This window comes from Lygodium microphyllum, chromosome 18 (genome assembly GCF_053477565.2).
Source record: "Lygodium microphyllum isolate KBCC chromosome 18, Lygodium_microphyllum_v1.1.10, whole genome shotgun sequence".
Lineage (NCBI taxonomy): Eukaryota > Viridiplantae > Streptophyta > Polypodiopsida > Schizaeales > Lygodiaceae > Lygodium > Lygodium microphyllum.
In genome coordinates, this window is record NC_141152.1 from 9,585,836 (window position 1) to 9,601,671 (window position 15,836).

Genomic DNA, 15,836 nt, shown 5'->3' on the forward strand with positions numbered 1-15,836 from the left:
CAATACCTTGGATGCATGCTAAATACATTCGAGATTCACTACATACGAGAGCTGTCCATAACTGGAGGAGTGGAAGTGCTATCTTCCCCTTAGAGCATCACGCAATACTCCAAACCCTTGCTTTGCTGAACCTTATGGAGCCCGTACTAAAGTCCGCTCTAACTAAAAGGCATCTAGGTAAAGTTGCAACAATTGAGGATGGTTTACCAAGTCATCCTCTTCCTTCCATTTGGCGTCCATTGGCGTCCATTGGCGAATAATTTGGAAATTTCACCAAGTATCTCCTCGAAACTTTACCTTTGACCTTTCTTTCCTTATGTGTCAAAGTTTACTCGGGTACTAGAATCTCATCTAGCTTCTCAACCTTAGGCTGATTTTCAGCAGACATATTCTTTGGCACATCACCATGAAAAGGCCTTAACAAATTGTCATTAAAGGCATTGTGTATTTGCGAATGTGGAGGTAATTTTAGTCGATATGTCACATTGTTGATCTTCTCCAACACTTGAATTGGTCCATAGTATCTCATACTCAACTTTGGAGACAAATCTTTCTCTTCCTTTCATCTTTTTCAACCTTGCCTTTTCAAAACAGAGCAATATATAATCACTATCTCAAATTGCAAAGCACGTTTGTGGCAATCAGCTGCCCTCTTTTGCTTTGCTCGTAGAACTATGCACTGTGTTGTTGTAAGCAAACTCAACCAAGGGCAAATACTGCTCCCATTGTGTCTTATGGTTTGAAACATAGCACGTCAAAAGATCTAACACTGTGAAATTTGCTTCCTTAGATTGACCATCTCTCTATGGATGGAAGGATGATGAGAATTTCAGTGTGGTACTTATATTCTCAAACAACCCCTTTCAAAATAAGCTTGCCATCCCTTGTTCTTAATCACTAATGATCAACTTTGGCATACCATGATACGTAAAGATGTGCAGTAAAAACAATTGTGCCATATGATTGGCCTTTATTTTCTTCCTCACTGGAATGAAATGGGCTTGTTTGCTAAATCTGCAAATGATAGTCTATATCCCATCATTCATTGTAGGTGTTTTACGAAGCTAAAAAGTAAAGTCCATTGCAATGATCTGCCAAGGCCTATCTGGAATAGGCAAGGGCTGCAACAAACTTGATATCTTTTGCATATCATGCTTTTTTTTTCCAAATAAAAAGTGGCTAATTATATTACTTTGGAAAAAAATAGAGAGGCCATCCTCTCCTGGGCATTTCTGCTCGTCCTGTGTATGGAATGCCTCCTCTAGTTCCTTCTTTGTGAAGGGGGCTAGGACGGAGCATCCCATCTCCTCTATGACGAGGGACGGGATGTGAGCCCAGACTTGCTGTCTGCATTGTTATCCTCTAGTTGAGGCTGTCCCCTGTTGGAATAGGCGATTGTAGTAGTCGGTGGCAATCTCCATCACCTTGTCTGGGCTAGAACGACTCCTCTCATGCTGATCTCGAAGGCTGTGTATCTGCTCTCCTAAGGTGCAAGGTTGGTGCACCTAGAAAAACTCCCTACACATCGTGTCCCCTTTACACGTCCAAAAAGCTGCTGAGGTATAGAAAGAGAACTCCAAGCGCCTGTCCTCAAGGCCAGCAATGGTTGCTCGCGTGTGCACCTCCTGTGCGTGGAGGGTGGGATCCCCTAGTGCCTCCTGTAATAATCTCTGCGTGGCTGCAAGGTCCTGTTGAAGTGCTCTCTCCTTCTTCTAGCTTTGCTGCCTGGCCTGTATGGCTGCCTCTTGGCAGATATTGCTCGATTGGGCTAGGACCTCTGTAACCTCCTGTGCGATCTGGTCCCTCCTGCCCCACTCCCTGGTCCAAATCTACTCAATCTGTCTTGTCACCTCCCTCCTATAGGTCGAGTTCGGGATCCGACAGGATCGTGTGTCAAGGGCAAATGCTGGAGGATCAAGTGTCAGGAGAATTGGGCAATGATCGGACAACGTGGTGCCCGCTAACTGCCCAATCTGGCCTCTGTGAGAGTATCCGCACTCTCCCACATAAAACCTGCCGAAGCGCTCTAGCAAGACACCACCTAGCCGCTTGTATCCCCAAGAGAAATCCAGCGACCTGTCCCTTCTATGCAAGGCAGGATCTCTCTAGGTATCGGATGCTCCTACTGGCAGTATGAAGACCTCCCATGCCTCTTCCTGCTCCCCAGTTATGCCCTAGTGGTTTCTGCCTTTGCCCTGTTGGTCTTCTAAAGGCACCAGGTTGTTGAAGTCTCCTCCAACGATCCAAGAGTCCACCTTTGGGAGTCCATCCACGATTTCCACCCAAAACCTATTGCGGGCCCTTACCTGAGTAGGGGCATAGACATTGACGATTCCAAGGCAGGAGTTCCAAATATCCAATTTGATCCATAGAACCCTCCCTGCTACTATTGTCCCTTGGTCTCGTACACAGGGGTGGAGACTCGAGCCAATAGAGGTAGATACGCCGCCGGGAGCAAGTGTGCGAGCTGCCTCGGAGTACCTTCCCTACCCTATGAGCCTGGGTGGGAGTGAGCTTGTGCTCTTGTAGAAGTAAGATGTCAATCGATTGGTAGAGGCAAGTTGCAGCTCCTGCGGAACAATCAACTTCTTGGAACCACGTGTCCCACTATAGTGGAGGCTATTCACATTCTAGGATGCAAGGTGTAAACTCATGGAGAGACATGTGACTAACCGAACAAGCATCTGCTCGGCGTGGAAGCTGTAGACGAAGAAGAGGAGCTATGAGGCATGCGGATACGCTTCGTTGCCAGCCTGGATGGTGAACTCCTTTTCCCCATGGTAGCCCTCCATCGGACCATGGGGGTGATGGATGGTGAACGCCATTCCCCCATGGTAGCCCTTGGTCGGGGACCATGGGGGTGATGGATGTGCCTGGTAGTACCACCAGGGCATCAATCAACCAGGCTAAGAGGCGAGACTCTGTACACTGGTAGAAATGGGCCGTCTATGCCAGGGGCCACTCAATCACATCTATTGACACTTTCCACTGTGGGGGGAAATCGAAAGATAATGCTAAGATGAGGGACCTCGGTTCCTGCCCTCTGGTTGATGTCCGCCACGGTGAGGAGAGGGGGGTCGCGTGGTGCTCTGTGGGGGGGGGGGGGAATGCATGCTCTCCAGCTCCTTGCCGTGGCTATGCTTGAGGAGCTCCCTGGGGCCCCCCCCTACCATCTCCCTTTCTGTTGTCTCTGTACTCGTGTGAAACCGTTCGCATCCACTTGCGGGCCTGTTGGCGGAGCCGCCCTAGCATCGAAGCGTGTACACTTTGTTACCTGGTGTTCAAAGTCATGGCAACGCAGGCACTGTCCTAGTTGCCGAGTCACAATGGCATGTTGCTTAAAGGTGTGTCCGCTTGCCTCAATCTCTAGGAAGTGTGGGATATTCTTGACTTCTTTCACTGCCACCCATACCTTTGGGACTCCTGCGGCTGTCACTGCGTCCGCGAAAGGCGCGGGAAGGTTAGTGCTGACGAGCCGTCCAAAGTCTTCCATCAATTGGCAATACTCTATCGCCAAGCCGGGAAAGAGAAGGGTGATTGGGTGTTGAAGAAACTTATTGTGGAGTGCAAATGCCTCCACTGTGAAGCCACTGTACCAAGAGACCATTTATATGACCCCCTTTGTGGATGCATAGGGTGAACTGGCTAGTAACTCACGAGTTGCATTTGCCGAGCCGAGCCGAACCATGAAGATCCCTTAGCCCATTAGAACCGCCTCCATGATCTACGCTGTGACGATGCGCAGCATGGAGTGGAGCGAGTCCTGAAGCTAGGCCCTGGCTGGGGAATATCCTACTACCTGACGATAGATCACTGTTTCCTTTAGCTCTAGCTCTGTAGCCTGGATGGCTAAGAGCTGCTCCTTAGAGAGGACGACTCGCAAGGTGTTTGACTGGGGGGCACTCGCTGAATGCGCCGACATCTGACCAGAGGTTTCCATTATGTGTCCCTTCTGAAAAACTACCAATCATGTTGTGGTGCTACCTGAGGGGGGAAAGTTGTTGCAGATGGAGGGAGCAACTGGAGGGTGGGGGGAGGGGGAGCTGTTGTTTTTGGCGGTGGGGGAGTTGTTGGATGCCATGGATGGTTGAGTTACAATGGGTACTGCGCGGCTAGCCAATAAAAGAAATGCTCCACTGCCTTGATCGTGGCATCAATACCTCTGTGTCTTGCATACAGAAGAGCATGGCGTCCAGTGATAACCCTAGGCCTTAATTGCTTTGTGGTACAGTCATCTATGCATCATTAGAAATCCATCTCTTAGCACAAAGTGTTCATGTGCAGAGCTGTTCATAAACATTAGCTAAGTCTGAATGAACAACATATTGCTCTTTCATGGCATCCAACTCAATGTGATAAACCATGGTGATGGCTGAAATTTGTGGCTTATGTGACAATGCATAAGCCACAACATTCTTTTTACCATAAATATGTACAATCTAAAAATGAAATATAGACAGAAAATTTTCCCGTCTTATATGCTTCTTTGATAACTTTGTTTGTGTTAGAAAGTACCACAAAGTTTGATGCACTGTGAAATCAATCCTCAACAAATAATGTTTCAGATTGAGACTTGTTAGAATATCTACTATGGCCATTTCCATCCTGTTGGCCTCTCACAATCAATGCATGCGACGTACGGGAAGCATTCACATTCTTTTTGTTCACCTCTTCTATCAAGAGGGCACTCTCAACATGCTTTAATTTCAGCCCATCCTGAGTACACATAGAGCCATATGGAAAGTGTCCCATGACTCAGGTAGAGTGCTAGGCAAAAATAAAGGATGCAAAGTATGCTTGAACTCAATCTCCTATGAACCTAAATGGCTGATGATGAAGTGAAACTCATTTAAGTGTGCAGACATAGAAGTCCCTTCCTTCATGCAGAGATCCATCAAGTGTTTCAGCCAATACATTGGAGATGCAAGACTCCGCTTGTTATAAAGATTCTTATTCTGTGTCCAAAGCTTGTATGTAGTTTGATTTCCAATTACAACATTGTAGTGAACTTGCTTAGAGATTGATAAAATGATTGTAGTGGGAGACGAGATATTGCCAAAGTAATGAGCTGTCCACAATCTGTAAGCAAAAGATTGTTAAGTCCATGTAACTGCCCTAAAATAGAATGCATAAAATTGAAATGAGGGGCTGTTGTAATAAATTGCAACAATATGCCAACACGCAATTGTAAGCAACCAAGAAGGAAGAAGCCGAGAACAATTGGCATTGAAGATTGTCACAACTACAGTGTGTCAAAAACCATATATGCAATAGGCATAGACATCATGTATAGGGTAAGTGTCAAGGGTAAATGAAGAGAATTGCTAGATTCATAACCCACCAAGCAAAAGCTCAATACATGACCTAGAAGCATATAAATACCATTGACAACACCCTGACAGACGTAAGTACTAGGTCGAAGCTAAAAGATCAAATCAGTCCTTAATAGGGTAACTGCATCCATTAAATATTAAGAGAGCATGTTCATGTCACAATGAGTCCCATTGTCTTATTGTGATAAGCTCAAGCTCAACTGTATAAACCAAATGCTCTGTAGTACATCCAAGTGTCAATGTGAATACACAAAGCCGAGTAGCTCCCATTAAAGCAAAAGTCAAATGCCAAATGAGCAAGCAAAGCTGAAAACAACATGTGAAATGACATCCAAACATCCAAGTTCCATAGAGCATATATGTGAAAGTATAAAACTGAATATGTATTCTTCAAGCCCGTAATGGTAAGAACGAAAGCAATGAAAGCATAAAACCAAGGCGTCAAAACTTCCAATGTGGCTCAAAATGGAGCCTTAAATGTCACCATAGACATGTCCAGGCCGATACATCAGTACCAAGGATGTACATTAGCATATGTCGGATCTGAGAAGCATATAAGCGTTCAATGCATAAAGCTTTCAAGTGAAATACTTATTGTCCATTGTATATACAACAAAGAACCCTGCTTCAAAGTGAACAAATAAAGCTCAAACCTATCCAAGAGGCATCTTAATACATGTATCGAGCATCTCCAAGTGATTCGACATCAAATAGACATTCTGGGAAGCATAAGTGACCTCCAAACAATGAGATAAGTGCTGCCTTGAACTGTATTACAGGCTACAGCAAACTGTCATAAACTATGAGACAATGGCTGATCTTAGGAGCTTCATATGATGCCTAAACTCAGTCCCAAAATGCTGAGTACAACACCAAGTTAATGTCCAAGAGTGCTTAGGAGCTGAAGATGATGACCAGGCTGATCAGAGATAGAGCCCAACGAATTGGCACAATTCATGTTGAGTTGCTGGTCATTTCAGCTGCCATTGCTGAGTTGAATGTGGCACAAGGGGAGCTCCAATAGGTCCTAAGGAAGCCCTAGAATAAGCCTTAAGGTGGGAATTCCAACAGTCACAATGTGTGACCGCCTTTCCGTTTATTCAAATGCCATTGAAAGAATAAAGAATGAAGTGATAGTGATGGATACCCGCCACTTGCAGTGTATAGGTATGCAGTATTGTCAATGTAGTAGTACATGGGCAGCTAGGCACAGGTGCCTTTACCCCTAACATATTTTAGGTCTACGGAGAAGAGCCTTGAGGATAGTTCTTTATGGCACAACACAAACTATGATATCAACTGAGCTTGGGTTAGAGCTAGAGGCCAAGATGTTGAGTGGAGTGAATCTTTTTTTATCACTGGCTAGCGTTTGAAAAGGATCCCCTCTCCAAATTACTTGCATGCATAGTGGACTTGGGGGCATTGTCACAGATGGGAGCTGATTGTTAGTATCATTGCTTGGTTTATTTGGAATGTGAGACGTAGTCATGCTATTGACCTTCACAATGTTTCCACTATAGAGACTCTTTGAAACCAACCTTGCTTCATGGAGAAAGTGGCGATGAACTTAATTTACAGCAAGCAACTAATTTATGAAAAAGTTAAATTCACACTTTACTGATTCACAAGAGAACCAACATTGATTGGCCCGAAAATTGGTGCCTCTTATAGTATTTTTTAAGTTTCTATCCCAAGTTCTTGTATACAACCAAGACAATGGCCGGATCCTTGAGAAGATAGAAGGCCCTGCCATAAACTCAAGGAATACCTCCTAGAGTTTTCAACTTCCTTTATTGACTAAGTACAATCTACCACAAAATCTGGAACATCTAGCTGCCCCAAATGACCAGCAGCAGTTTCCCCAACTTGCCCCTTGATTTAGAGTGCTGGTGGTGCCAAATTTGGTCTTCAATCCTTGCATGTAACTGTCTTCAAATCCGCTGTAATGTCTCCAATTTACAGCAGAAGGGCTTCATGCATGACTGATTTCTTCATGCACACATCCCAAGACAGCTGGTAGAACCCTAATTAGTACAGTAATTAGGTCTGAAACAGCAAATCAGGGCTGAGATTATTCAGATTTTGCTGAGGAGGAAGAGATTTCTTTAATTCTGGGCAGAGATGGATCCCCAACAGCAGTAGCCTGCTGTCCAACAGCCCCAAAATTAGGTTGCTGCTATCTCCGAGGCCTCAATTGCTGTCGCCTGGTGCCAGATGGAGCAGAAATGCTGTCAGCAGTTCAGAATTGATCTTCCATTGCTGTCAAAATCCTAACAGCAGCAGTCACCCAGCTAGAATGCACTCTCTCTCACCTGCAACTACCCAGAATTGCTCTCCACATGCTGCCCAGCCTTGCAAGCATGGAATGTTCGCCCTCCTTGTGCCAAGTGGCAAACCTGCCCATGCATACTCAGCCTCTAGAGACTGAATTTCGAGCAAATAATATTTGTTGAAATCAAAATTCCCTTGGCCCTGCCCATCCTCATTTAAAGATCCTAAGTCCCTTGAACCTGAAAGTGTTCAAACTTTCATTAATCTTTGTCCAAAGCATTAATTGTTTAAAATTATCTAACCCTCATCACATCAAAAGTTATTTCCAAGGGTACATTTAATGTCTTGGGCCAAGATTTGGCACTAGGCAACCGGTGGTACACGTCCAGCACAACTGCCAATACCCACACTACCCAAGCGAGGGTTTGTGCAATATTGTGTCCACAATGTAACTTCCATTCACGTGTGCACCTCTCATCTGCAGAACTTAATTGCTCTGAAGAAATAAGTAAAAGCTTCAGGTCCCATGACACTTTTCCTGGATTTTGATAGAGATCATTTATATTTTCATGGGAGATGGTTTTGAGCTGATGAGGAGGATAAATGGTTTCATGTGGACATTGGATTATGACATGGTTTTTCACCTAGCTCCTGATATAGTCTGGCACTATAGCCAAGGAGACGTGTTCCTCTGAGGTGTCATTAATAGAATCTCCAGAAAAAAAAATGTCAATTCTACAATCATGCATGTATAACCTTTTTACTGTTTTTGGCAGTATGAATTTGTAGAGTGGTAAATCAATGGTGTAGTCACTATGTTGTATGGTGCTTTAGTTCTCTAGTTGAAAGCCTGACCATTCCTTGAACAGGTCCTTGAGTTACGCGGAGATTTAGCACGATATGGCCTTGAGATTGAGACTGTCCAAAAGATTGTACAAGCTTTGGTAAAATGTTTTGGCATATGCAACTTAGTTTCAGGTTCCAGTTCTTGTGTCCCTTATTATTCTGATTACAATGCTTCTCTTGTCCAAACAGGGCTCAAAAATTGATAGCATTGAAAACAAGCAAGTGAGTTTTTGAAGCACATAAACATAAAATCAAGGTACAGTAGGTGCATCTTTATCAGTTTTTGACATTTGTTTTTTTTATGTGTTACTGGCAACTACAGGATGTAGCCAATTCAGGAGTCAAATATTTGTGTGACTTTGTGGAGGTTATGCAGAATTTTCAACAGCGTGAAAGTTTACAGGTTTGAAACTAGCACATGTCAATGCCTGTGTTTGATGACTGTGTCTTCTGTTTAGAGAAGCCTTAAGGAAATCAGACTTGGTTGACTATTCTTCTCATTAACTTGCCCCATGCTGTCATTTGTCAGCATTCTGACTAGCATTCCTTCCTATCTAATCTCTACTTTCTTCCTTGTGTTTTGTACTCTAATTCAGTCATTGTCTCTTGCATCCTGTTTAGCAAAGATTCTTTCCAACCTTCAGAGTCAGAAAGAGCAGTACAGCCATGAGTTTCTTGACAGAAGTGGCACAGTTTGCACTTTCAGTGTTTGATAGGGGACATTAAAATAAAATAATTATCATAATTTTTGAAGGGGTCATTCTGTATATTTAGTGTTACTATGGATGCCTGAAATTTCGCTGTTGTAGCAAGTGGATAGCTATGTTTATGGTATTTTTAGAGGTGTGTATCATTTACTATGGTGGATGTCTGAAATTTCACTGTGGCAGGGAGTGGATGGTTTGTAGTTTCTGAATGGGCAGTAGAAGATCCTTTGTTTAGCCCTGTGTCTGTTACCTAACTTTGGTATGCAAGATGGTAGTGGGTTGGGTGTCTACATCCTAGAGTCACTATATTGTGCCTCACTAGTGCCATTAAGTTTTAATGAAACAGTTAGGTAACAGTTCACACTCAAGAAGAAGATTGTGAACTGTGACATGGTATGCCCCTGTTGCTAATTGATCTTCCCCCCTGCTGTGTGCTGTGCAGGAACAGTGCACATATTTTTCTCCATGCAGGCAGTGAAAAACCTGAAGCTAGAGCAACAAGCTCTTGTACCCCAGTCAAAAACCTTGCATATTGTTCTTTTTGAGGACTTAAAACCAACTCCCTTGTTGCATATTGTTCTTTTTGAGGACTTAAAACCAACTCCAAGGGAATACACCAAAACAATAGGCTTCGGGGCCCCCCCGCCAAAATAGTGTGACAGCTAGTGTTACGCACTCATGCCATATCGAAGAGACTGTAGGGTTTGTAGGGAGAAACATGAGTGTATGGCAAGCACTGAGAGAAGAAGAAACTAAAAGAAAACATAGAAGAAGAATATGATGAATGATGAATTATTGAATCATGCTGAATAAATCTAGCTGATACAATAGAGCAAAAGCTCTGAAGATGACTGCAGTGTCTTGGCTGATTACATGGCAGCACCTAGAAGAAATTTAGAAATTCGCACTATGAAGGAACACAGTCCTTTGGGTAGAGGTGTTGATGACGAGGGAAAGGGCTACTCTATGGAGGGAGAGAAATACAGTCCTTTGGGCAGTGGAATGTTGGAATAGACATTGGAACATGAAGGGCAGCAGTAGAGGGAGAGAAACACAGTCCTCAAGAGGCGTCAAAGATGAAGGATATGCTGAAATCTCTCCAAGATGATGGCTACTATCAAGGCGACTGTTGGGCAGCCAACTAGAGAAGAAAACACAAGAATATCTAATGAAGATCTCTCCATGTAAGTAGCTGTAGACAGGCAACTGCTAGGGAGCCAGCCCTTTAGGAATGAAGTAAATACAAAAACGGAGGTATCTGATGTAGGGCTTATAAAGATCGTGTAACTTGCTGTAGACGGCTTGAAACTGCTGCAAATGCAAGCCTAATGATGATGCCAGGTGAGGAGGGCTGATGCCAAATGATGTAGGGTGTGAAACGCTAGGTGGAAATGGATGTAGAAGAATCATGGATTGGAAACTGTATGGCAAGATGTTAAAGATGTTGTCTCTATGCTTATTAAGAGGCAAAGAAGAAGAGTTGGGATCCATATTGGGCCTATATCTTCAGCTTCAAGGAAAGTAAGTGGATATGCATGCAAGCAATTGGCTTCTATAGCTACTCTTGTAAAAGAGTATATGATGGTTTGATAGGTTAGGCGAATGCATGGCCTACAACTAAAGCTTGCAATATCCTCCTCGTAGGGTGTCATGAGGACATGTATTTTTAAAACCCCACTTAACATATGGATTAATTTTTAATCACATGGTTAAGTGAATGTTGCACATGTGAGGCGTAATTGGGATTAGAGTAAATTTACGAGCGTGGGACCCGAGAAAATCATGGGATGTCAATGGCAAAAATTGTTGCAAGCTATGCCGCACAGGTACTTGGTGGTATTTGGTGCCAATTGTTGACCTAGGTCATTCATTTGGCCATAAGTGTTAGTTGGTGACACTAAGGAAGTGGTGTTTTATGGTATCTAACACCAATTTGATGATCAAAGATGACGCAGAGACACTTGGGAATGAAAGTTGTCTAGCCAATTTAATTATTGGTCAGTTAAACTATTTTTCAAGACATCGAAATAATTGTTAGATTAATTTTAAGTATTCAAGGACTGAAAATTAATATTTAATTATGGATAATGTTGGAAAAACCATTTGGGAAGGTTGTCACTTGTCAAAAATGCCTATGCAAGACTGAAAAATGTCTTTAGAGACTGGAGAGAGGCATTTTTAGTGAATTCAGCATACAAGAGTGAGGGAGGAGATGATGCTGGTCTGATTTGTATCGATTGGAAGACCTTTTGAGGCAGCTTGGGGCAGGAGAAGACCAATCAACAACACGTGACACCATCTATAGGCTGTCGAGACAAGGCAACAATAGTAAATGATTGATTTTTTCAGTTCTTTGCATCTACAAGCTGTTGAGAGATCCGCAATTGTGGCATATCGGGTGAAATTACCTTCACATTTGCGGGTACACAATGCCTTTCATGTCAATTTGTCGAGGCCTTTTCATGGCGATGTGCTAGAGGATATCTTGAGACATAAGGAAAGAAATGTCAAAGGTAAAGTTTTGAGGAGATACTCGGTGAAATTTTAGAATTATTCGCCAATGGATGCCAAATGGAAGGAAGAGGATACCTTGGCAAACCATCCTCAGTTGTTGTTGGCTTAGGTAATTCATTTGGCCTTAAGTGTCAATTGTTAGTGATACTAGAAAAGTGGCATTTAATTGTATCTAACGCCAATCTGATGGTCAAAGATGATCCAGAGACACTCAGGAATGGAAGTTGTCTAGCCAATTAAATTATTGGCCAGTTAAACTGTTTTTCAAGGCACCAAAATAATTATTGGATTAACTTTCAATATTTAAAGATTGATAATAAATATTTAATTATGGATAATGGTGGAAAAACCATTTGAAAAGATTATCACTTGTCAAAAATTTCCATGCAAGATTGAAAAACGTCTTTAGAGGCTGGAGAGAGGCATTTTTAGTGTATTTAGCCTACAAGAGTGAGGGAGGAGATGATGCTAGTTTGATTTACAGCCATTGGAGGACCTTTTGAGGTAGCCAGGGGCAGGAGAAGACCAATCAACAGGAGGTGACAGCATCTAGAGGCTATTGAGACAAGGCAACAATAGTAAATGACTGATTTTCTCAGTTCTTTGCATCTATAAGCTGTTGAGAGAATGCAGCAACAGTAAATGATAGATTTTCTTCAGTTCTTCGCGAAAAAAGTCTGAATTTTCTCTCCCCTCAGCATTCTCTCTTATCTCCCAACCTTTCTACAACCTTTTACGGAAGATTATAGCATTGAGATCACCATTGGAGGACCTTCTGAGGCAGCCAGGGGCAAGAGAAGGCCAATCAACAGCAGGTGACAACATCTATAAGTTGTTGAGACAAGGCAACAGTAGTAAATGATTGATTTTCTTCAATTCTTTGCATCTACAAGCTGTTGAGACAGTGCAGCAGCAGTAAATGATTGATTTTCTTCAGTTCTTTGCAAAGAAAGTCTGAATTTTCTCTCTCCTTAGCATTCTCTCTCATCTCCTAGCCTTTCTATAGCCTTGTTCGGAAGATTACAGCATTGAGATCACCAGAGGGTGAGATTAGGGTTCAATAGAAATTAGGGTTCAATAGTAGCCTTCGGAAGCTTGGCAGAAGTTGGGCAGAAGTTGGAGTCTCCAAGACTTGGATTCAATAGGTTGTTTTCAGTCAAATTCGGGGGGAGAGACTAACAAATCAATGAATTTGGGGCATTTTCCATCTCTGCCAAAGTAGGTGAAAGTCAATTGACTGCCCGAATCAAGGGGCAAATCAGATTGAAGACTTGCTGGTCATTTTGGATAGCAAGGGGGAGTTGGAATACCGAAAGGGATTGGGAGAATCCCATTGTACATCAACTTCTTCTTCAATTAAGTTAAATAAATACCAAAAGGGACGCTAGTTTTGGAGCCAGTAGGGTGTCCAATGTCCAAGATTATATGGTAAAGTCTGCAATTCAGTTTTGTGAATTTGTTAATTGCTGTAAATTGTGCTTAGTCATATTATTTATCACCCTATATGAGGAGGAAGGCTGGTTTCATAGGGTGTGAACATTAGTGGAGAGGTTGGAGAAAGGAGTGAAGAATATGGAAGAGAGTGATAGAGTGTCAAAAGGAATGAATGTGTGGGATATTAAATGAGGGATTGTTTGGAGTGGTGCCACAACTCTCTCGAGTGGCACCCACTAAAGTCTCTCGGATGGTTGCAATCTCTCTCAAGTTGCACCTAGAAAGCCTTTTTGGGGTTGTAAATGGAAATCAAAATAGGAACAAAGGAGAAAAAATTACCGAATGACTTGGTTTCTAAACACCTTCTCTTAGGCCCAAAAAGGAGCAAAAAAGAGGAGTGAGAGAGAAGAAGATCAACCGTGAAATCCTAATATTCCACTTGTAAGGTGACCTATAGTGAAGAATAGTAGACATGATGAGATGATAGTACCTGGAACTCAACCTTGTGAGGGAAGCCACAATCTCTGTTACTCCATGCGAGAAGATATACGAAGGCCTAGCCATCAAGCCATGGCTAAAACATCCGAAGCCCAGAACTAGGAAGAACCCATAGATCCTAGGTATCTCTGGGAATCAATGGGTTGGGGAATCAATGGGTGAGGAATCAATGGATGTGATAGCCTGGAGATCCACCCCAAGAAGGTAAAGGGTTGCTTCCACAAACTCTCCCAAATGTGTAGCAGGCTATCAAGAAAGGATGAGTTGGGTAATATGGGCAGTGCCGTATTGAATTTCCATTTTAGAGGCTTGCATTCTTGAAGACCCTGTTGGACGAGAAGTTTGTTGGCCATTAACTCTTGATTGGAGAAAATAGAACATCACCTCCACAAAGTGTAGGAAGAGGTAAGAAGCAAAGGGGCAGTCTTGTTTGACAAATCTCTCCAAGTGGAACTTTGCACGTATCTTCCCCTTATAATCACTTAGTTGTTGGCCAAGCTATTTGAGATAGTGCTGGTAGATTGTTGAGGAGAGCCAACCGGACCATGGCACCTTTGAAGAAGTACAAGTCTCTCTTGTCATAGGTCTTCTTAAATTTTAGATGGAGCACTGCAGCCCTCTAGCCTCTATGGGATGAATGCACACAAGTGGATGTGGGGGAGACACTAAAATTGATTTGAGAGCATAGTAAATAAGAAAAGCACAACCACCAAACAAAGATGACTTTTGAATGTTGCCATGGAGGAGGAGGAGAAAGAAGAGAAAGTATGGACACTACATGTTTGGGTGGTGGTGTGGAAGGAGGAGAAGACACACTTGGCCCCTAAAACATGATCAAGCTCTATGTCAAAATATGGGGATATAAGATAAATGTATGGTCGTAGGAGCCTCATGTGTAGGATAGGAATCGACAAAAGTAAAACCATTGACCTCACGTTTGAAGGACTTGGAGACAAGGAGATCTTTCCTCTCTAAGAGAGAGGTTCTCAAGGGAGAGTAGATCTACCTAGAGGATGATCTCACACCAACTGAAGGTGCACGCTGCTGCGAGTATATGACAAAGATTACAGAGGCAATAATGCAGCAAGTGGATAGTTGATAGAGATAATCATATGATCTTTATAAAGTAGCACACATGACGATACATGGCTTGCGAGACATGGCTGGGATTAATGATGTGGAACTACAATGGAGTGGTGAGAATAGATATTGTCCTGTTTGAGAAGACCCTAGATGCAAAGAAATCATAATGTACACAACATGTCGAGCTCAGAGGGCGCGAAGATCGAGACACGCAGTGTTTACTAGCAGCAGAGAGAGTAAGAGAGATAGAATGCAGAATAGTCAGGAGAGTGAATACGATTTTTGGGTACAATGACGAGTGTACCACTTTAGGTTTTTAGAGAGATATATATATATATATATATATATATATATATATATATATATATATATATATATATATATATATATATATATATATAAAAGGCACGAGGGCTTTATTCCCAACAACCTCCCACCTAAAGGCAATGTGCCTTAAGAGGAGAAAAGAATCAGCTAGGTATGTAGAAAGCTGAAATACATATATCTATCCAACTCCCATTATCTGTCGGCAATGAGCAAACCCTCTGCTGGAAGAACCTTCATGAGAAAGTCTGCAGGATTGTCATTTGTATACACTTTGACAAGCTCAATGCTCTTGTTGTCAAGTACATCTCTAATGAAGTGGTACTTCACCTGTATGTTGTTCGTCTTTGCATGAAATACGGGATTTCGTGCTAGCATGATAGCACTTTGACTATCACAATGGAGAACATGTAACTCTGTAATGCCAAGCTCTCCCACCAGATATGAAAGCCATAAAGCCTCCTTGCATGCCTTAGTGGCAACCACATACTCTACCTCTATAGTAGACAATGCAACACACTTTTGTAGCCTAGAGATCCAAGAGACTGCTCCTCTTGTGAAGGTAAATACATATCCAAAAGTGGACTTTTTGCAATCCGCATGACTTGCATAGTGTGTATCCGTAAAACCAACAACAGATGCCTTCTGCTTTCCAAAGTAGATGCATAAATTCTTTGTACCTTTGAGGTATCTTATAATACCTTTCACTACTTCCCAATTCTTTTTACTAGGGTTTGCCATGTATTTGCTAATCACTCCCAGTGCAAAGGCAATGTGAGGACATGTATCCCTTTAGTCAACTGCACCAGGTCCCAAGTGTCATTTT

General features: G+C 42.7%; 1 protein-coding gene across 1 annotated transcript in view; it reads left to right on the forward strand.

The window, feature by feature from the left end:
• LOC148020566 (uncharacterized) overlaps positions 1 to 15,836 on the forward strand; it is a 131,685-nt gene that overhangs the window by 103,895 nt on the left and 11,954 nt on the right. Inside the window, exons 9-11 of the mRNA XM_087698341.1 lie at positions 8,474 to 8,548; positions 8,640 to 8,672; positions 8,773 to 8,853. Coding sequence (XP_087554467.1) covers positions 8,474 to 8,548; positions 8,640 to 8,672; positions 8,773 to 8,853 — 189 coding nt within the window. The remainder of the gene's footprint in view (positions 1 to 8,473; positions 8,549 to 8,639; positions 8,673 to 8,772; positions 8,854 to 15,836) is intronic.